This window comes from Euleptes europaea, chromosome 9, assembly GCF_029931775.1.
Source record: "Euleptes europaea isolate rEulEur1 chromosome 9, rEulEur1.hap1, whole genome shotgun sequence".
Lineage (NCBI taxonomy): Eukaryota > Metazoa > Chordata > Lepidosauria > Squamata > Sphaerodactylidae > Euleptes > Euleptes europaea.
The window spans coordinates 47946830-47970312 of NC_079320.1; the positions used below are offsets into that span (position 1 = coordinate 47946830).

Below are 23483 nucleotides of genomic sequence, written 5' to 3' on the forward strand. Positions count from 1 at the left end.
GGAAACTACTCTTCCCAGCATGCTGTTCGCTGTGCCTAGCGAGTATAGAGAAGTGCGCGGAAGCCCCTGGCCGAGAGCATGCTGGGAAATGTAGTTTTGGCGGGGTTCCATGCTCTCGGGATCGGAGAGGCGTCGTCACTCCGACGTGAACGTTTGTGGGCGTGAGAGTGAAAGAACTCGGAGTGTGAACTACCGGGGGGGGGGGGCAAAGGAGAAGGAGCTGCGCACGCGCGTGACTGAGCAAGCAGGCCCCCTTCAGCAAGTGAGGGAGAGGCAGGAAGGGGGGTCTGGGGGAGACCCTCCTCAGCCCGGCGCCTTGACGCTCCGCCTGTTGCGCCCAAGGACAATGCTGCTCCCTGCCTGTCACGCTTCCCGTCAAGGTAAATGCTGCGTGCCGAACCAGCCGTGTGAGCCAAACGACCAGGAGAAAGGGTCTGCCTTCTTTCCAGGCTCTCTTTACTAACTGGCCTGCACGTCGTTCGTTCGGCTCCCATTCCTGAACCCCTCGCGGCCTTGGGCCCCTCCACTGGATCCTGACCCTCACTGCGCCACGTGGGGTGCCGTCCTCAGCACGCTAACACAGAAACAAGCCTCGCTGAATGGGATGGCGCTTACTCCCGAGTAGCGAGATCTGGATTAGACCTGGCGTAACCGAGACTCTTCAGTGTACAGAGCAAAGAGGTGTTTGGGTCTGAGCAAACACTCCCCCCCCCCTTGTGGGTCCAGGGAGACCTGTCGTAATTTGGTTCGGAGCCTTATCAGGCAAGATTAGGAAAGGGGGGGGGGCTCTGACCTTAATGCATGCAAACAAACAAAGGTAATGGGTTTGAAGATTACAGTGAAGGCAATGGAGATAAAACTCTCAGGCAGAGAACAGACTTGGGGTGGGCTGAATACCAGCCCCTCCCCCCCCGTAGGCATTTCTTTCCTTCAAGCTGCTGCATGCTGCAGATTTCCTCTTCCAGGTTCTTCTCCCTCTGCTGGTGGGACGTAAAATTAGGGGAAAGGTTGCTGGCTTGTTGTGAGATCTCTTACAAAACAGATTTGTTTGGACAGCCATCAGTATATTGGTGGCATGGCGACTCCCAAGGGGCCTGCTGCTATGTAGGTTATCACAATAGGTATCTGTGTAACAATAGCATCCCTGTGTCAGCAAAGCATCAGTTTTTAATAGATATGTTGTGCATGTATATAGTTGGGGAGTAATCAAGGGGGACTCAGGAGCTTGAGTTCTGCACGATGGATCCTAAACCCTGCTCACCCTATTGGTCAAACAAACGGATCCTATTGGCCTTAAGCCCACATGTCCCATTGGTCACAGAGAGGGTATTCCCCCCCTATCACGGACCGGGGGGGAGTGGCCACAGGCGGCCAGGGGGGCATATAAGCAGGTCACGTTCTGTGCTGAAATCAAATAAAGCTGTATTGTTGAACTCCGTCTCTGATCTCGTGAATCCTTCCCACGCAGACTTAACAAGATAAAACAAATAAGAGATGGATTCAAGTATGCCAGGTAGAAGGGAGATCTTGTTCTAGCTGGGCTTTTTCAGTCTGTGCCTCCTACTGTCATTCTTCCACACAGAGACCTGAAAATCAGGCTGTGGTTTAAGGCAGTGATAGTCATTCAGTGGCTTAGGAGCCACTCTTGAGCCACTCACGGGCTTTGGTCCCTCGGCTCATTGATTTGCCTTCTGTGGCTCTTCTGAGCACCTGCCCTGTGTTTTGGCAAAGTGGGCAAGGCCCTTTTGTAGTTGACAGGTGGCTGCCACCTTGAAACAGCTGCTGGCAGAAGAGGTTAGAGCCTCTCTGAAGTCCAGCACTCATGGCGAAGACGGAAATATATATGGATCTTATGGTTGGTGGTAATTGTGAATTTGGCTCTCTGCAAGCTGTGGAGTGAGTAACACTGGCTTAAGGAACCATTCCACCAGTGAGAGGCTACATATTGTGATTAGGAAATAACCAGCAAAGGTCCAAACACAGACAGCATGGCATATTTATTTACTTACCTACTATAGGTAGGATAGGGCAGCTTGACTTTATTTTCTGTGTTTGCTGCCTATAGATCAATTATGGAGTAACTGATAATATTATGATAGAAAGTCAGGTCAGTTAACCAGTCGGACCTTGTTGATTAGCCACCTATTACTTGTCAGTGATTAATAATCAATAGGCCAGATTTTATTATTGCATCATAATGTCATCTAACAACAATTACATGAATTAGGCCTGCTGCTCTGTAATATTCGGTGGGTACAAATACATACATCCCTCATTTTAGGACCGGTTGTTCCCTGCTTGTAGTCCTCCAGAGAGCTTCTGACTGTTCTCTTCCCAGTTAAGTTACGTGGCCTTGCTTCTTCTCTGGGCCTTGTACTGGAACCTCTGGACAGGGCCCCAGGAAGCCAAAATGAAGTACATACAGGTGGTTGCCAAAGTAGGAAAGGTCTAAGGCTTCCAGTTAGCCAGCATTTGGTAAGTGTGGTCAGAATTATACAGTTTTGGTTAATAGCAAAGAATTTAAAAATATAAAGAGAGAAAAAGTTCTGAGCAATCTATGTTTGCTGTTAATGTCCATGTGTAATGAAACATACGCATTTAACACATCTCATGGGGCGACTGCATTTATACCATGCTTCAGCTATGAAAGCTTTGTGTTATGAATGCAAATATATTGACACCGTATTGCAAAGGTCCCCTACTTAATAAGAGAGGACCATTTGCTAGGTGTCTGACTTGCCAGTGTGCTGGTCTCCCAAATGCTGTGCAGATGAACTAGACCAGAGTAAAGACTGACCTCTCAGCTGAATGACTGTCTGGCACTGTCCATAATGACTGGATCTGCCTGTAGCACAGGATCTATAGGGCATTTCAGTCCTAGGTATGCAAGTTGAGAGTGACACACACATCTTTGGATTTCAGACAGGTGAGAATGTGATCCCTTCAAAAAGAACTCTGTGCATACCCAGGAGTATTAAATCCTGATATTATTTTCTGAAAAAACTCACAGTGGAATCCTGAGCACAGTTGCACTGTTCTAAGTCCATTGAGGTCAGTGGGTTTAGGGGAGTGTGAGTCCGTAGGATTGCACTTTTATTTACTCAGGGAAGGGGTGCTGTTCATTCTCAGAAGTACCTAGCAATAGATGGTACAGTCTGTTGTAAAGAGGTGTGGTTTCGGTTTGATCTGGAATTTGCTTATAGAGCTTATAGGAGGAGGGACTGGAGTCCTACAATTAGAACAATCCTTTCTTTGTTACTTTTGTTAAAAATTAATTCTTTAAATACTTGACTAGTCAATCGATCAAGGGTTGGGGGGTTCAGTGGACCAAAGGTGGGCTTTGTTGTTGGTGGGAAGAGAAAGCTGCTCAGATTTATTTACTTATTTTGCCATCAAGTCATAGCTAACTTATGGCGATCCTGTAGGGTTTTCTAGGCTAGAAACATTCAAAGGTGGTTTGCCATTGCCTACCTCTGCATCATGACTCTGGTATTCCTTGGAGGTCTCCCATTCAAATACTAGCCAGGGTCAGGGCTGAAAGTTTGTGACTGGACCAAGGTCACCCAGCAAACTTCCATGGCACGAATGGGGATTCAAACCTGGGTTTTCTAGTTCCTCATCCGACACCTTAACTGCTACACCAGTGTTGGCCCTCAGCTGCTCTTCAATTATCAACTTTTAGATGCAGCATTATATGCCTGATGGGAGACCATAAAAAATACTTGGGACCGATATGGAGCCAGTGTTACTGTTATATTTAGCCAAGACTGCAAATATTAACTGTGTAACATTCATGCAAACTTTGTGTTGGGCATATAGATTGTCTAATACAGCAATGGAATTTCCTTGCCTCACTGTCAAAGCTACAGAGCTAAAATAATGGAGAGTTCTTAACACATTGTTTCCATGCAACAGCGCGTCATTGTCTAAATGCTTTGAAGTCAGCAAAGAAAGATTGTCTCCTGCCTTTATGTGCAACGAGATGGGCTTCTTCTTCCATTGTGCCTCGAATCACCACCCACTATACCATTCACCCTCGGGACAACGACAAACGATGGGAAGGTAATTAATAAGTATTTAAATATAGTGTATTTTTAGAATAACCAGCCTTGTGAACAGTTACTCACCTGCTCACAGTAGGTGACCGAAAGTCACATACAAGTGGCTGGGCAGTAAAGCTGTGTTTCTGTTTTGAAGGCTGCTGACATAGTTATATATGAGCAGGTAGACCAGCCATATTTGGAGGCGGGGATCGGCAGATATACATCTGTTACGGACTATGCCACTGTGGTTCTGAATGTAAAGATAAATCTATGAGAAAGCAGATGTTTCTAGATTGACTGTATTATTGGACACCTTGTTAATGAATGCTGGTAGCCTTAAGAGCTCTGCCTTAACCAATAGCTTTGCTTCCAAACAAAGCTTTTAATAGTACAAATAGGGCTTACTTTCATATCGGTCAAAACCAAAAATGTGAACTTAAAGTCTTAGATCCCCTGAAGTATTTGTACAGGCAGAAGGATATAAGCTCATAGAGCGCAGCTTTCTCACCTCCCCATCCTGTGGCAGACTGAAATGCCACCCCCTCCTTGTCCCATATGGACAAGATTTTAGGGATGGCACAGGGGGATGGCAACAAAAAAGTTGCTCCATGAGTTAAAATCCTTCCGCCTGCAGAAAAACTCCTGGAGAACTAAGCCAAAATTTGAAGATTGCTTTGACTATTTGGTGCACTTGCTCATTCTCCTTTCTGTCCAGGGTGCTGGATGGGCTATTTAAGTTTGTTTTGTGTCGTGCAGTGTAGACCTAACCAGAGTTACAGTCCTCTAAGCCTGTTGCATTCAATGGAATTAGAAGGGTGTAACTCTGCTTAAGCTTACACTGGCAGCATTCTAGCTACCATGTCTCTTCATTAGCTGAAGTGGAGGAATGATAGTAAGTGATTCCTAAAGGAGTCAGAGTTTAAAAGCATTTCATTTTATAATTGCCTTGTCTTGGATCATTACAATATTATTTGCCCCCTTAAGCCTTCAGATCAGACTCCAAATGAGAGTCTGATCTGAAGACTGTTGGTTTTGATAGCAGTTGTTCATCCCACACATTATTTCTTCTTATTGTTCTGCTAAAGGTGTGAGTATGGAAAGATTTGCTGAAGAAGCAGATGTTGTTATAGTTGGAGCAGGCCCAGCAGGACTCTCTGCAGCTATTCGATTCAAACAATTAGCTAGTGAACATGGAAAAGAAATCCGTGTATGCCTGGTGGAGAAAGCAGCTCAGCTTGGTGGACATATACTTTCTGGGGCTTGCCTGGAACCACGTGCCTTGGAGGAACTTTTCCCAGACTGGAAAGAGCGAGGGGTGAGATTACTTATTTTTTGTGCTTCTTCTTTAACACAGTATTATTAACCTTTAGCCTGACTGGTAGCCTTTGTAACGGACGAAAATGCTAGTGCTTTGACAGTGAATTACTAGATTAATTATGTATCCTCTCTAAACTATGGAATTCAAATAACTGGGTAAAATAATTACAAATAATAGAAAATACAGGGGTTTGAAGGATTTGAGAGAGAGCAGAGTGGTTTGTCAGTGGTAAAGCCCTTCCAGTTTAGTAGTGTAAGGACCCTTCTGGGAACTTATACTGCCCTATATGTGTATCTGTAGACCTTTTTAACATTCCATGAATCTAGGAGAGAAAACTCTGGCCCCAGTTCACCTTTTTGGAGGTGTATATCTCTCTTGAATTTTCCATTTTTGTTTGTTTTTTCCAGGTCCATGCCTATGAAAAAATCTCACAAGAATACTGCATATCTGCTCACGATTAGTTTGAATTTGTAATGGTCAGAATATTTCAGTGTCTTTCCAAAGTAAATGGAATTTTCTTAAACTAACTCTTTCTTTATTAACTTAGGCTCCACTTAATACTCAAGTTACAGAAGACAAATTTGGAATATTGACAAAAAGCTCTAGAATTCCAGTTCCCATTCTTCCAGGTACAGTTTGTGATGAGGAAGGGGGGAAATGACTTTAGATATAAGGTGCTTACAGAAGGTATTCTTTTTGTTCATCATCTCTGTGTAGGCACATTATAATCTTTACTTCATATTTCTAATAGCCATTACCTTGGCAAGGTAAGCTAGTGAGCTCTGTGCCTATGAGCAGACTCTTCTTCTAATGTCTCAGAAAGGCAAAGTTGTCTGCAAAGCAGGTGACTACTTTTTACTCAAGAAAGTCTCTCGGTTCCATCACAACCAGGTGCTCATTTTACCATCTGCTTCCCAATCCTTCATTGGCTACAGAAAGAGCACTAAACTAATTAGATGTTTGCCAGGTTCTGGCATTTTATGTGAACAGGCATGCTTCTTCAGAAATCCCCCAGACTTGCTTGTCTGATATGTCTGGCATGTTTGTCTAGCATGAATGAAGACCAAAGTGTGTCCCCTCAACATGTGACCCACTAGGTCATAGTGGTGATTTGACTCTGTTATGAATTTGTGTGCAAACCATTTCCTATTATGATTACAGCCAGTTTCACCAGGGCAGTAGCTACTTCCACAGGATTCAGCAGGGACATACTTTTTCCAGAACTATGCAGCTGCTTTGTGTTAGTTATCCATGTTGTCAGGCGTTATGCCTTACATGTGAGGACCAAGTGGAGGCAGCCTTCAGCAGAGCAGTGCTCAATGCTGTCTTCTCATGTTCTTGTTCCTTCCTCCAGATCACTTTGATAATCTCTTGATCATAGCATGCCTGTGGAGATTGCAAAAGAAGAAAAACTAGTTCCTGTAACTGGTGTTGTTTGTTTGGATATCTGTGCAGTCACACAAACAGGGATGTTTGGCCTGCTGCATCATTCTAGAAAATAACTGAAGGGGAAGGTGTGACTCTGCGATGGGCAGACTTGGTGCCTGAAATCACCTCTCTAGAATGTTGTGAAATGGTGCTCAGTCCATACTGTGACTGCAAAGATGTCCACATGAAGAATGCGAGTTACCTGTTCTTTCACTCCAAAATATGCATTATAGTAACCAAGCTATGTTGCATCAACTTTATTATTTTGTTTAAGGCATTTCTGTGCTGCCTTTTCACCCAAGGGGGTGAACATTAAAACATTAATTTCAACATTAAAACATTTAAGACATTAAAACTGCACTTAAATATATATTAACTATTTAAACAATTCAATAAAAGAATAAATACACATAACAACATAACCAGGCAGGAAGGCTAGTAATAGTTATTGTGAATATGTAAACAAAACAAAAAAAGTCTTACCCGTTGGTGGACGACAACAATAGAAGGGGACAGACTAATCTCCCTGGGGAGGGAGTTCCAAAGTGTTGGTGTCAAGACTAAGAAGGGCCCTTTCTTGTGTTGCCACTGGTCTAGCCTCAAATGGTAGGAGCACCTGAAGCAGGGCTTCTGAACATGACCAGAGTAGACAGGTAGGTACATGTGGGAGAAAGTGGTCCTTCAAGTATGCACATTAGTGTGGTGTAATGGTTAAAGAGTGTCGGACTAGTATCTGCAAGATCCAAGTTCGAATCCCCTCTTGAGCCATGGAAGCTCTCTGGGTGAATTTGGGCCAGTCACACACTCTCAGCCTATCCTACCTCACAGGGTTGTGGTGATGATAAAAAGGAGGACAGGACAATGATGAAAGCCACTTTGGGTCCCCATTGGGGAGAAAGGTGGGATACAAATAAATAAAATCAATCAATCAATATAAGGCTTTAAAGGTCAATACCAATGGTGTGACTTGAGCCTGGAAACAAATTGGGAGCCAGTGTACATGGAACAAGACTGGAATGATATGGTCCCTATTACCCACTCCTGTCAATATTCTGGCTGCAGCATTTTGTACAGTCTTCAAGAGCAGCCCAACCTAGAGCACACTGCAGTAATCTAGTCCAGATGTTACCAGTGCATGTACCTCATTGGCAAGAAGTTGCCCAGCTACCCTGATGACATATGCTAGCTAAATGTCAATTACCTGGCCTTTTGGAGCAAGTAAAAATCTCTTCCAGGTGACTACACAGAGAAATCTTTGTAATTAAAAAAAGAAGGTTCCAGAGGTTTATTTTGGAATCAATGATAAAGATTAATAATAATTAAGATGCCACAAGATTCCTGTTTGTTTTTGCTGAAATGGTTATATCAAGTCATAAGTATGGTATAAATGACTAATGTAGTTAATATAGAGCAGGTAACCAGCTAAAACATTTTGTGTGCTAGTAAAGTTTGTGAACTTGTTCCTAAGGCTAGTGAGATTGTATAAGTCACAAGTATGGTAGAACCTAAACACTGAATTAAATTCCGTGTAATGTTTTTGTTACGAACCGTGGTGTGTTTCTTCCTTTTAACTAGGCCTTCCAATGACTAATCATGGGAATTACATAGTTCGCCTAGGACACTTCGTGAGCTGGCTTGGAGAGCAAGCCGAAGCACTCGGTGTTGAAATTTATCCAGGCTATGCGGCAGCAGAGGTAATGATATAAGTATTGCTGCTTAATCTTGTGTGCATGTATACTTCATTTACATAGTTAATGAGAAAACGTTTATGCCAACTCTCCAGAGTCCCACTCAAGGCAGCTTACAAAGTAAAAACAATACAAAAATGAAATAATAAAACAAGACCATTGAATTATCAGTATGATAACCAGCCATGAAACAAGCCAAGGGCCTACGAGGACATAAAGCATTAGAACTGTAATGTAATGGAACAGCTCAGGAGGTCACTTTTATAAGGGAGAGGATTGTAGTCGATTGCAAAGTTTATTGTATGTATTGCCTTCCTTTTACTGCATTGGCTTCTTTCTACCTTTGCAACCCACTTTCTCTATTGTGCCATTCTCATGCCTTGGACAGGTTTTTTGTTTTCCGATTCTGTGATAGTAGTCCTGCTGAATTGCTCTTTGCTGCCTTGTGTTTCAGTGTGGGGAGGACTATATATAAAGTAAGTAAAATAAAAAATAAAACAGAGTTCAGCAGCCTGAAGTGGTGTCCATTAGAAAGCCCCTAGGCTACAAGTAGACCATAAAAACACCTGATAAAAGAATAGAACCCTTGAGTTAAAAGTCTTGGAAAAGAGAAATGTTTTGGCCTGACACCTCAGACATTCAAGTAGGAGCATTGCAGAGGTGAGGTGTTGCTACTTACTGGTAAAGGCCTGTCTCTGGTTGTCTCCTGCCATGCTTGGGCCAGGAGACCAGGGTGGGAGAAGGTGGTCCTCAAGTAAAATTTGCCCAGCATTCTATAAAATCTGTATTATGCCTAAAATGGTTGTAAATCTTTTGGAAATAATCTACCTGGTTTAATATCAGGGGATGACTTAAATTGGGCTTGATACTGTTGGTTCAATTGCATCATTAAGATTTTTCTTCGTGTATTTCCAGGCAAATATCAGAGTAGAAATAATAATAGCAACAATAAATAAAATGACAAAAGCACAGTCTAATAAATACATTGAAATAATAGATTTCTTCAATATTTCTGTAGGTTCTTTTCCATGAAGATGGCAGCGTGAAAGGAATTGCCACAAATGACGTTGGCATCCAAAAGGATGGGGCACCGAAGGTAATTAACTTACTTTCCAACCTGATAGCTCTTTATAAACTGTGTATTGCCAAAGGAGCCATCGACCGTGGTGGGACTGATTACGTGTGTGTGTGTAAAGTGCCGTCAAGTCGCAGCCGACTTATGGTGATCCCTTTATGGGGTTTTCAAGGCAAGAGACTAACAGGTGGTTTGCCAGTGCCTTCCTCTGTATAGCAGCCCTGGACATCCTTGGTGGTCTCCCATCCAAATACTAACCAGGGCTGACCCTGCTTAGCTTCTGAGATCTAGCCTGGGCCATCCAGGTCAGGGCGGGTCTGATCACAGACAGTTCTATTCTGGGGCCTCCAGGCCTGAGGGCCCTGCTGGCTCAGGGTCCCTTTGGGGAGGAATTGGAAAGTCCATCTCTCTGGGAATGTCTGTCAAGGCAGGACCTTGGGGGGTAGATTTTCCTCCTCCAAAGACTCATCTTCCCTCGCTAAAGCCAGGCAGTCCATGAAATTTCCCAAACAAAGTTCATATTAGCTGTGTGACGGCAACATGTGATGTTCTTATGTTGTAGGCTACGTTTGAAAGAGGTTTGGAACTACATGCCAAAATCACAGTGTTTGCAGAAGGTTGTCATGGCCATCTTGCAAAGCAATTGTACAATGCGTACAACCTGAGGGAGAACTGCCAGCCCCAGACTTATGGCATTGGACTTAAGGAGGTATTGTTCTATTACTGGTTTACTCTATGAATCCTGTACTATAGGCATGTTAGCTGTATTTAAAGAACTCTTTAAAGCCCTGTGGTCACAGTGTAGCCTGATAATTCCTTTGTTAGTAGAACTAGTTGCGTTTTGAATTTCTGCTGTCATACCATTTTCAACAATACTGTTTGTAGCATTCTTTAGCTGAGGTCACCACATCCCAACCAGTGGTAGCATTCTTTATTCTGTTTTAACAAACATGCATGCAGATAATGTCAGATAGCTTTGACTTGTAAATAGACATCCAATTGAAGTGTCCCAATGTTTCTTTTTAAGGTCAACTTTTAGCCTTAAGAATAATTGACTGTGTCCCTGAATAAAGGGAGAATCAAGACACAGCCAAGTCGGAAAGATTTTCCAGGTATTACAGGGCTGACTATAGGCCCCTTCTCTGTATTGTGGGTATTTTATTTCACTGAGTAGGCTAGGCTTGTCCTCTATATTGGAATGACTTCTTAAAAATAGTCTTAAAATTGTGTGGGCTACATACACTGGTTCTTCTTGTTCAGGGTGGTTATACCCATTTTAAACCATCCCAGAAAAGGTACATTGTTGATAAAGGTGCTTAGAATTCTCGAATAACATTGATAATTTTAGGAATAGTATGCGTATGAATCATCTTAAGCTCTCACAAAGATAGTGTTTTAAGTGAATTATTGATAGAGCATATATACTGTACCAGATAATTGCTTCTGAAAATTCTACTTGAAGACATCAGGCTTCTTGAAATTGTTTTGTCCACATGATGGGAGTTACTCCTGATATTCTTGGGAGTCTGTCCACAAGTATTGGAATCAGTTTGGGCAGGGCTATTCTGCATGTCTGCACCCTGTGCATTTTTACAGTTGTGGAGTCAGTTAATTTTCTTCCTCACTCATAATGGGGTTTTTCAAGGGAGGATGCTTTTAAGCAACAAGTACCTTTATTGGCATGCTTTTGTTATTGGTGGCATCGGAGCACTTCCCCTTATTTTTTTTAAATGGCCTTAAAATAGTGATTATAATGCTGTAGTGTTACAATGATAGTTTAAGCAGGTTCTCTGAATTCCCAGCTTTCATTTTTTTAAAAAAGTCTCCAGCCCTTTCCTTCATGGAGATATGCTTTTTTCTTTATATCTCTGTAAGGGGAGGAGATAGAGACTTACTTTCAAAAAAATGAAAGTTAGGAATTCAGAGGACCTGTTTAAACTATTACTGTAACACTACAGCATATCACTATTTTAGGGCCTTTTAAAAAAATTGAAATCACTCATCTGGGGGAGAGAGGGAGTGGTTTAACGACAACAATAGCCCAGTCATTGAAAAGGGGACTGGTGGTGGGTGGGACAAAGAAAACCAATAGAAACATTATGCAATTGGAAAAAGCCAACTCAAAATCAAGAACATTGGGATAAAAGTGGTCTCAAATGAGCCAGAAAAAACAGTGGGTGGGGACTAAAGAGAATATTAAAGTCACAGAAATACATGTGGCAATCAGGGAATAAACCGAAGCTGTGTGGGGCCAGATCCGATGAAAAAACCCATGCGGAAAAGCCCTGAATATATATGTGTGTCCATGATCTAGGGCTTAAGTAATAGACATTTTCTCCAGTTCAAATTAATTAGTTGATATGTGAGTGTAAAGTGCCATCAAGTTGCAGCCGACTTATGGCGACCCCTTTTTGGGGTTTTCATGGCAAGAAACTAACAGAGATGGTTTGCCAGTGCCTTCCTCTGCACAGCAACCCTGGTATTCCTTGGTGGTCTCCCATCCAAATACTAAGCAGGGCTGACCCTGCTTAGCTTCTGAGATCTGACGAGATCAGGCTAGCCTGGGCCATTGATATACTGCAGAGTATTTGTGATTGCAGAAAGTAGTAATTAATTAATCTGATTTCCACAGTGGTCCAAAAAGAACTTGCTGCTTCTGCCTTCAAATAATCCATGTACAAATACTGTAGTTTTATTTGGTAGTCTAGCCAGGCACTCATACTAGTAAGTAACAGATAAATCACACTGTTGCTATGAGATATGCAAGCATGAAAAACCTTTTAATTGTATCTTATTGCAGCGCTAACTACTGTATTTTCTGGCGTATAAGACTACTTTTTAACCCAGGAAAATCTTCTCAAAAGTCAGGGGTCGTCTTATACGCCGGGTGTCGTCTTATACGCCGGATGCTGAATTCCGAGCCGGACTGGAGAATCTCCCCGGGGAGCCGCCTCCGCTCTGTCCATGTCCCCGGGGGTTGAGCAGCCCCAGGAGGACCGGTGGCTGGCCCCAGGCCGCGGACTCGGGTTGGGCCACTCCAGGAGGTCTGGGGGCGGCCGCGGGGTTGGGGCGCAGTCCTGAGGGCCGACCCTAGGCCGCGGACTTGGGACAATCCCAAACACTAAATTTTAACTGTAAAAATGGGGGGGGGGGTCGTCTTATACGCCCAGTCGTCTTGTACGCCGGAAAATACGGTACTTTTGGTAGCACGTTTTTGCTTTCAGCGTTGAATCTTATTCTGTAAAATGGAAAATTACATGTAGGATTGTGATTTTGGTTTAAATTTTGAGAAAGCCTCTGCTGAACTGGGATTTTTCTCTTCCAGCTGTGGCTTATTGATGAAAAGAAATGGAAAGCAGGAAGAGTGGAGCACACAGTTGGCTGGCCTTTGGACAGACATACATACGGAGGGTCATTTCTTTATCATTTAAATGAGGGTGAACCTCTAGTAGCCCTAGGATTTGTGGTAAGTATTGTGTCTTTGCCGTGAAACTTTACTTTGGAAGGTTTCTCCTCATTGGAAACATTAATGCGAAATATGCCTTAATGGACTTCTAATTGCTCAGCATCTTTTCTAGGTGTAGAACTTGGTAATCTCACTGCTGTTTGAATAAACAGTCTTGAATCATCTGACAACAGCTTTTTGTAATGTTTAGGGCAGATATTGACACAGCTTAACCGCTGTTGGATGGGGTAATTCTGTATCAAAAGAAATCTATTATGCAGAAGCACATGATGCGCTCCTGAAGGCTGCATGTTGATAGTGAAAGCAAGCTGCAGGGCTGAGCCCTGATGCACACTAGGCTCAGGATTCTTTCCCAGTCAGCATTTTGATCCATGGTGATAATGTGCTTATTTATTAGAGAGCTGCCCTAGATGTTTTGAACTGGTGCTCTTAGGGGTAAAAGCTTTATTGGACTTCCAGCCAAGAATGTACCTTCTTCCAAAGTATGGACTAAATTTGCAGCTCTTCCCCACCCCCCTTCCTGCTGCTACAGGGACAGCCCTTCTGATTGTTCTAATGCTGGAAATCTCTTAATGCGCAACAATTCTCCTGTGCCTTTTCAGGGAAAAAACATAATGTTCAGGAAGGCTCCAGTTCTTGTGCTGAAGCACCTTCTGTACCTGTTGTCTATGTTTACATACCCTTTTATGCATCATCTAAGATTATATTGTATTGTGGTTATGGGAGTGAAGCCTTGTTGCAGAATAACTTTTAATTTGTGAATTGATTCATTTTAAGAGATGCTTTCTTGGCACCAGCTGCCAGTAACTTTTAGATCCATTAATCCATTTTCCTTAATAGGGAGGCATCAATCCTGTTAAGCCTTTGTTTCTTCCCAGCCTGCTATAGTCAGCACACCTATAAGCTGCTGGTGCTCCATACTAAGCTGCCTTATTTTCCTATAATAGTGTACACTTGATTGTTCTTGGGTGGCAAATCAGAGGATAGGCTGGGCTACTCTAAATAACAGGAAAGGTATGTTAAGGGTTCATAGAGCCTCACCCTGTTCCAGAACCAGTAGCTGCATACACATGACATATTTGTGCATATGATAAGAAAACCCGATACATGAACCATAAGGGCTGGATTCTCAGGCAGTTGCTGCTCAGAGGGTCATCCTTCAGCGAATTGTATGGATCTCTTATTAATATATGCAGGGTACATTGGAGTTGTGATAACTAATAACAGCTAGTATCATAGGACAAAGAGCTGTGTGTTTACATTCTGCCTTGGAAGCACAACATGTAGTGCTTCTAAAGTAGTAAATCCATAGATGAATGGATGTGGTTCTTGTTGTTGTTTTTGGAGGGATTTCCCCCATAATATTCTGTTTATTTGTTTATATTTTTATAGATTGGCTTGGATTATCAAAATCCTTTCTTGAACCCATTTAAGGAATTCCAGAGGTGGAAACACCATCCCAGTGTACTGCCAACTTTAGAAGGTGGAAAGAGGATTGCTTATGGTGCTCGAGCTCTTAATGAAGGTGGTTACCAGGTAAAATTCTAGTAATATGGGTTGTTGACTGGACTTTTCTGTTCAACAAGCATACCATAAAAAAGAACAGCCATGAGCAAAATCATGTTGGAAGACAATATAGGAAGCAAAATTACCAGGATTTGTTTGGGGCCCATATTTTGCATCAAAACTATAGATGTTTTCATAAAGAAAAAAAGTTAGATTTGTTGTAATCCCAGGAATACAGCAGTTACATGAAGATATACTGCACTAACCATACTGAATTTTTAACTGGAACAAATCTAATGTGTATCTATTGGCTTTAGAGAATGGCTTGCTGAACCATTCACAGATATCCTCACAGAAGACTGGCATAAGGATGTTTTGAAATAATATTGTTTTATATCTAATTGATACAGCTGGTTAAGACACTAGGTGTTCTTCCTACTGCAGGTGGTACATGGATGGTGCTCCAGATTGGTGCTAGCTATCAAAAAATGCCATAGTTGTAATGTCTAAATCTATGCCAAACAGTTCATGGTAGGCTATTTATGTATTTATTTGGAAAATTTCTATGCCACCTCTCCAGGAACCCGGCCTGAGGCAGCTTACAAAATAAAACATCGTAAAAATCATAGAAGTTATTAAACCCCAGCATTCAGAAACACAGCCAGGTCATTCAGTCATAGAGCTGCTTAAAATGGATCTCAAACATTTCTCAGGCTACACAAATATTTCTGAGTAGAAAATAATGTTGAAAAGATATTGTCGAAGGCTTTCACGGTCAGAGTTCATTGGTTCTTGTAGGTTATCCGGGCTGTGTAACCGTGGTCTTGGAATTTTCTTTCCTGACGTTTCGCCAGCAACTGTGGCAGGCATCTTCAGAGTAGTAACACTGAAGGACACTGTCCTTCAGTGTTAATACTCTGAAGATGCCTGCCACAGTTGCTGGCGAAACGTCAGGAAAGAAAATTCCAAGACCACGGTTACACAGCCCGGATAACCTACAAGAACCAATGTTGAAAAACTCAACCCCTTAATTAAAAGCCTGGGTAAGCAGAAATATTTCGTAGCATAGGCGCCAGGTGAGCCTCAAGGGGAAGGACATTCCAATGGCAAAATGTCTCTGATTGCCACCCGCCTCACATATTAAGGTGGGGCACAGAGATCAGAGCTTGTGAGGAGGATCTTAGCTGGCAGGCTGGGCAGTATGGGAAGAGGTGGTCCTTCCAGAAGGGCACAAAAATACTGATGTGAGATTTCTATGTTTAATATTGAAGAGGGGGAAGGTATAATTAAGTTACTTTGCCAGTAGGTCCTGAGAAGGAGAGTGGGTTCCAGAAAGAACAGTAAGCTTAAAAGTGGAACCCACTTCATAGTATCATAGAATTGGAAGGGACCACCAGGGTCCTCTAGTCCAACCCCCTGCCCAGTGCAGTTTATTAAAATATTTATATCCCACCTTTCCTCATAGCTCAAGATGGCTTACAGAATCGTAGCTTGAGGACCACTAATGTTAGCTTTTGTCTTTCTGTACTACCAGATATGTTGGCCTCTTAATTCGTTTTAATGCTGTGTGGCCAGATTCGGAGTGGAATCATGTTACAATAGCGTTAAACTTCAGGGTGTGAGGAAAACACTGAGGGGAGGTATACAGATGTCTTGAATTTTTAAATGCCTTGTAGGGCCTATACAAATGAGTTTCTTATACGTAATTCCAGTGGAAGTGCAAGTCCATGTTTGGTCCCTCTTGCAACCCAGTAGATAGGAACTGGTGAATGGATATTGGTATGAGTACTGAATTAGTCCTGGAGGTGTAAAAGACAGAGAGACATAAAGTGAATTTTCTAGTGAGGGGACGTGTGCCAAGGTACAGATCTAATACATTTGAAAGAGTTGTAGGAAATCAAATACACATGCATTAAAAAACTGGCCATTCTGTTGTCACATGGGTAGTTGATTATATCATTCTCTAAAGCTGGCTTCTGCTTAGCATACCAGTATAAGCATAATGGCTTGGAATGTACAAAACAGATGAAGGCTGTAATGTAAGCATTGCTATTTTCTTATCCACTTAAAATTTATTTTTATTTAAAATATGTCAGCATTAGATGGTGTCACTCCATACAATAAAATAAATTGTATTATACAGCATGTCTTTTGCAACAAGCTTGGGGAGGGGCCGTGGCTCAGTGATAGAGCATCTGCTTGGTATGCAGAAGGTCCCAGGTTCAATCCTCGGCAAGGGACAAGGCAAGTAGGTGATGTGGAAGACCTCAGCCTGAGACCCTGGAGAGCCACTGCCAGTCTGAGTAGACAATACTGACTTTGATGGACCATGGGTCTGATTCAATATAAGGCAGCTTCATGTGCTTAAGGTTAACATCAGCTTCAATTAATTTGTCTCTTAACAGTCCATACCCAAACTCAGCTTCCCTGGTGGAGTCCTTATTGGATGCAGTCCAGGTTTCATGAATGTTCCTAAGATTAAAGGTACCCACACTGCCATGAAGAGTGGCATGCTAGCCTCTGAAGCCATTTTCAGCCAACTAACTAATGAAAACCTCCAATCAAAAACGATAGGTAAGATCACTTGATATGGAAATTAGTGATTGTCTTATGTCTGCCAATTTCAACCACAAGGCTACTCAGCCATTTAAAGCCAAATAGTCATTAGCATACTACCCTAAACTTCATTATTTCACTGCAGACTAATATATATTTGAAGTATGTGAGAGTTGGAGAGTTCAGATTGCTTTCAGTTCTATTAATATGTTGTGCTATAGCACAGAGCTTTTTCAGTATCGAATTCTGGAGTATCCTAAGATCTTGTATGGGTGTTGAAAATAATTTTATTTGCAAATTACTTCCCCCCCCCAAGGGGAATTTTTTAGGATTATATATTTATTTTTAACTTAAAACAACAATTAGAATATTACATAACTTCATTATGCATATTTATGAAATTAAATGATAAACCATTTAATATAGCTAAATGCAAGCATCTTTCTTGGACAAAGTGAGGCTGATTCTAGCCCAGGTTCTGGCTTTGCACTTAAGAACACAAATTGGGAGATAAAAAGGTTTTTCCCCCCACAGGAATTGCAGTGGGCAGAATTACATCGTCTTTTCTTTTTTTTTAAAAAAAAGTGGCCCAGCAGTTTATAATACACTTCTTATCTTAAAGCATAATTTTAAAACTCATAGCCATTCTTAGTACACAGACAACCCCCCACAAAAGTGTATACAATATTCATTATTCGTATTTCTGTTTTGTGTTCCACTCAGCCTTTCCAGAATCCATTCTAGTGCAGCCCTAGTTAATTGAGATGCAATTTCTCCTTTAATCCCTCACTTGGAACCCCTGAATTAACAGTACAAGTATCCTATGGTGTAGAATGCCTGGCTGTTATTGAATTATCTGAGATTAGGTTATCTAAATGATGGCTTTCTCCCATAGAAGCTTGCTTGTAGGTTAAGATCGGCTTTGGAGGCCTCGTTCTGAATTAAAGTGGGTGAACACCAGGCAGGGCCTTGTGGCACTTCAGCCGTGGTGTTTCTTCTCCATGGCTTTAGGCTTCAATCCTGAGTTTTCAGTGCTGATTTTATCATAGGTCTAAGATCAAAATGCTGTTCACTTTCATTTACTAGTGATTTGATATTTGGCAACAATTTTCCCAATGTTTTACTTTCTAAATGAATATTGTTAGAAGCAGCCTTGAGTAGCAATGTAGAGATTATGGGGTATACCTTGAATAGTTTGCTATCCATCTTCATGAAGTAGAAATATTATAATTTGCTGATTTTTCTTAAGTTTGACATTTAACCTTTTATTTTCAGGGCTTTATGTGCCTGAATACGAAGACAGTTTGAAAAAGTCATGGGTATGGAAAGAACTCTATGCAGTTAGGAACATCCGTCCTTCATGCCACGGAGTCCTGGGAGTGTATGGAGGAATGATTTACACGGGCATATTTTATTGGATACTACGAGGAATGGAGCCTTGGACACTAAAACACCCAGGTGTGCTTCTCAACTAGCAACGTAGAGTTCATAGCTTAATATTTGTTGGTAGTCTTGCTTACCGTTATGGCTGTAAAAAAAATAGTGTCACAAATCTTTTAGCTGGAATACTGAACAGAGGAAAAATAACATGAGAACTGCCTTTCTGAAGAGCCTGAAATCTGCAGTGCCAATTAGTGCTTCCAGCAGCCAGCCAGCTGGAGGGATGTCCTGAGCATAATGTGAAGATTATGTCCTTGCCCTGTAGCTTCTCCATAGGATTCAGTATTCACACTGCCTCTGCAAGTTCCATTAAGCTAACAAGGCTAATAATCATTTATAATCATCTAAACTTTCTCTAATCTTTTTAAAAAGCCGTCTAAACTAGTGACCAACTCCCTTACCTTACAGCAGAAAATTTCACAATTAATTATCTGTTGTGTGAAGTAGTTATCTGTCCTATTTGTTGGATTTAACACTTTTGCAAAGAGTGAATTTGCTGAATGGGTGTTTGTCTTCTTCCCGTCTTTTATTCCCTGAAGAGCTGCTCCTGTGCATCAGGGCACTTTTAAGGAAGTCAGGTTTGTGCAAGAATGGATAGTACCTGACACTTCTCTGCTGCTTGGCTGCAAAATCCCACATTATTCCTGACCTTCAGGAGTTGCTTTTCAGGAGCACAGAAGCTATATTATGAAGGTGTCGAATATCCTTTCTGCACACTCCTTCCATTAATAGAAGGGTGGGAAGGATCCATTTTGCCAATTAAGTGAACTCAAGTTTACTACCACTGTGGAGAAAAGTTTGTCTTGCCACCTGTTCCATACTGATAATAGTCAACTTTTGATCATATTCCACCTTAAAGGTAAAGGTGCAGGCACCAGGTCATTCCTGACCCATGGGGTGACGTCACATCCTGACGTTTACTAGGCAGACCATGTTTACAGGGTGGCTTGCCATTGCCTTCCCCAGTCATCTTCCCTTTACCTCCAGCAAGCTGGGTCCTCATTTTACCGACCTCAGAAGGATGGAAGGCTGAGTCAACCTTGAGCCGGCTACCTGAAACCAACTTCCGTCGGGATCGAACTCAGGTCGTGAGCAGAGCTTGGACTGCAGTACTGCAGTTTACCACGGGGCTCCTTAGTTGTCTTTGAAAGCTAAAGCACAGGTGCTCTAACTTTCCTCATACAGAAGGTCCAGCCTTTTGATAATTTTGGTAGCCCTTTCCCGTACTTTTTTTCAGGCCTGCAATATTTTAGAAATAAGGCAACAGTATTTGCAAAATAGCATTGTATCTGTTGTTTTCTATCACCTGTCTGTTAGTGCACAATATTGTTCTTGGCCTCTGCTGTTGTAGCAGCCAATGCTTTCTGTGAGTTTTCACCACAATTCTGAGGTCTTTCCTATGTAGTCATAGCCATTTGAGATTCCATCACTATTTCCACAAGAAACTTAGCCACAGGCAAGAAAAAACTGATAGCTTGCTTGTGAATTTGTGTGTGGTACAAAATTAGGCTTCATTTTTCATTGTATAGTTTTTTATTACATGCTATTTGCCCTGACCTGGATGGCCCAGGCTAGCCTGATCTCATCAGATCTCAGAAGCTAAGCAGGGTCAGCCCTGGTTAGTATTTGGATGGGAGACCACCAAGGAATACCAGGGTTGCTGTGCAGACGAAGGCACTGGCAAACCACCTCTGTTAGTCTCTTGCCATGAAAACCCCAAAAAGGGGTCGCCATAGGTCGGCTGCGACTTGACGGCACTTCACACACACATTTGCATAAGGCAAAATTCTTATCTGCCAAGTGCGAGATAGCTATTAAAATATTGCCTTTATTTTTGCCTCACAGGTGGCTTGCATGAACTATCACATCTGAATTATTTTACCCCATTTCTTAGTGTGTGGGCTAGACCACTGCTACAATGAAGATGTTTTTTAAAAAAACTTGCTACTTTAAAAGAGTTAAGAGATGATTGTCAGGATAGCATATTTGATCAAATTCATATACTCCTTTTATATTGCTACACCCAATATAAACAGTGTTAGTTTTTGTTAGAACATAAGAAAGACCCTGCTGGATCAGACCAAGGCCAACCAAGTCCAGAAGTCTCTTCACACAGTGGCCAACCAGGTGCCTCTAGGAAGCCACAAACAAGACAACTGCAGGAGCACCATCCTGCCTGTGTTCCACAGCACCTAATATAATAGGCATGCTCCTCTGATACTATTGAGAATAGGTATGCATCATGACCAGTATCCATTTTAACTAATAGCCATGAATATGTCCACTCCCCAAGTTGGCAGCCATCACCACATCCTGGGGCAGGGAGTTCCACAATTTAACTATGCGTTGTGTGAAAAAATACTTCCTTTTATGTTTTGAATCTGTCACCCTCCAGCTTCAACAGATGACCTTGCGTTCTAGTATTGTGGGAGAGGGAGAAAAACTTCTCCCTGTCCACTCTCTCCAAACCATGCATAATTTTATAGACCTCTTATCATGTCTCCCCTTAGCTGCCTTCTTTCCAAGCTAAACAGCCCTAAGCGTCCTAACTGCTCCCCATAGGACAGTTGCTCTAGTCCCCTAATCATTTTGGTTGCTCTTTTCTGCACCTTCTCAAGCTCTGTAATATCCTTTTTTTAGGTGTGGTGACCAGTACTGTACACAGTATTCCAAGTGTGGTCTCACCATAGATTTGTACAAGGGCAGCATGATATCAGCAGTTTTATTCTCTATTCCTCGTCTAATTATGACCAGCATGGAATTTGCCTTTTTTACAGCAGCTGCACACTGGGTTGATATCTTCATTGAGCTATCCACTACCACCCCAAGATCCCTTTCTTGGTCTGTCGCTGCCAGCACAGATCCCATCAGTGTATATGTGAAGTTGGGATATTTTGCCCCAATATGCATCACTTTACACTTGCTCACATTGAATCTCATTTGCCATTTTAATGCCCATTCTTCCAGTATGTAGAGATCCTTCTGGAGCTCTTCACATCTGCATGTCAATATTACAAGGCTGTCAAATTAGTTTGACAGGTGCAGGTTAGATCAGATGGATCTAGTAATGATGCAATCAGCCTGGAAAGTCCCTGGAGAGCTAGAGGGAGCTGGCCTAATCCAGTTATGACCAGTAGGCTGATGCAATGCATTAGCAAGTCAGAATGACTAAGCATCTGCTGTGATTGGTGGCTGCGTCCACCAGGTGTATATAATGGAGTGAAACTGAAGCTCTGTGTGGGATGCTATGAGCGGAGAGTGTGTAAGAAGTATCTATTATATCTTTGCACTGTGAAATAAACTACACTTTTCTAAGTAGCAGAGGACTTTCTGATGGTGTTATCCTGGACAGACTGCCAATCCGCTGGCTTCCGCGTCACTGCAAACTTGGCTACTTCATTGTTTAACCCCAACTCCAGGTCATTGATGAACAGGTTGAAAAGCACCGGTCCCAACACAGATCCCTGAGGCACCCCACTGCTCACATCCCGCCATTGTTATACTACCTATTCTTCTTACAACGTTAATTGCTTTATTTTAGGGGCAGATGCAGCACAGCTAAAGCCAGCCAAAGACTGCACGCCTATTGAATACCCCAAACCTGATGGAAAGATCAGTTTTGACTTGCTCTCATCAGTGGCTCTTAGTGGTACTAATCATGAACACGACCAGCCACCACATTTGACTCTGAAGGATGATAGTGTTCCTGTCAACCGGAACCTAGCTATATATGATGGACCTGAACAACGATTCTGCCCTGCAGGTATCTAGGACACTCTTCTTTAAAAATTTAATTATGAAATTGTGGTAGCTGAATAGCTACTTCTATAAATAATGACTTCAGTATTCCACAAATACTTTTGTTGTAAATAAGTTTTTTTATGACAGTTCTGTTTTATTTTCAAATTTATGCTATTTTTGCAGTGAAATCCTGTTTCTGTTTTTTCAGGAGTGTATGAATTCGTTCCTGTGGAATCTGGAGAAGGTCTTCGGTTACAGATAAATGCTCAGAACTGTGTCCATTGCAAGACATGTGATATCAAAGATCCAAGCCAAAATATTAACTGGGTTGTACCAGAAGGGGGAGGAGGACCTGCTTATAATGGAATGTAGGTCTGATTAAAACTGACTGAAAAACGTCCTGGAGACACTGCAGAACTGTAAACTTTGGTTTTGCTACCCTCACAGGAGATGGCTTCAGTGGTCTGACTGTTCTCTATCCTACTGAAAGCAGCACCTCTGTAATAAATACTGGATCAGTGTGATCAGGTAATTCTTGCCTTGAGTACACTTTACTGTATCAGAAAAGGGGCAGGGGCAGACAGGTAGGTGGAAATAGCTTGGGTAAATCAGATGGAAGTGTCGTCAGTGATTCTAGACTTTGGTCCTAATGATGGATTTAGCCTATATTCAAAGAAATTGCAGTGCACTTCCAAATGCTCTGTAACAACTGATGTCATAAACTGCAGTGAATTTGATCTTTAAAATTAGCTTGGAGAATACAACGGACTGCATTTATTGCATTAAAGGAAAGAGCAGTGTTAATTAAAGGTAGGTGGGGGTAACATGGTTTTGTTTAATAATAAAGAATGTTTTATTATACTTTACAGTATGTTTAATTGTTTCATTTCTTAAATACCACACAACAGAACTGGAAATCTGCAGTCATGAAAATGCAATGGATGAAACTAAAACATACAATTTCACCCCACAATTCCTTGTACAAGATCAATCTAAAATTAGTAGTAGTTCATCAAATCAAGCCTGAACTCACTCCCTAGAAGCTAAAATGACCAAACTGAGGCTCCTATACTTGGTCACTTTATGAGAAGACAAGAGTCTCTGGAAAAGACAACAATGCTAGGAAAAGCTGAAGGCAGCAGGAAAAGAGGAAGACCCAACATGAGATGGATTGACTCTATAAAGGATGTCATGGCCTTCAGTTTGCAAGACCTGAGCAAGG

At 42.0% G+C, this 23483-nt stretch overlaps 1 protein-coding gene across 1 annotated transcript; it reads left to right on the top strand.

Moving 5' to 3' along the window:
- The first annotated feature begins 319 nt into the window (after positions 1-319).
- ETFDH (electron transfer flavoprotein dehydrogenase) lies at positions 320-22706 on the top strand. The gene is made up of 13 exons (XM_056855244.1): positions 320-380; positions 3916-4062; positions 5129-5358; positions 5909-5990; positions 8365-8483; positions 9496-9573; positions 10115-10261; positions 12878-13018; positions 14411-14554; positions 16930-17098; positions 18356-18538; positions 22062-22283; positions 22470-22706. The coding sequence occupies exons 1-13, from the start codon at positions 347-349 to the stop codon at positions 22631-22633; spliced, it is 1860 nt and encodes a 619-aa protein (XP_056711222.1). The 5' UTR covers positions 320-346; the 3' UTR covers positions 22634-22706.
- The last annotated feature ends 777 nt before the right edge of the window (positions 22707-23483 follow it).

Bases quoted from the DNA above. Each gene is read 5' to 3' on its own strand.
- ETFDH (XM_056855244.1), top strand. From the start codon at position 347: ATGCTGCTCCCTGCCTGTCACGCTTCCCGTCAAG. The intron at 5,991-8,364 runs GTACAGTTTGTG...CCTTTTAACTAG, and splicing joins TCCAGTTCCCATTCTTCCAG to GCCTTCCAATGACTAATCAT. The intron at 18,539-22,061 runs GTGTGCTTCTCA...GCTTTATTTTAG, and splicing joins TTGGACACTAAAACACCCAG to GGGCAGATGCAGCACAGCTA.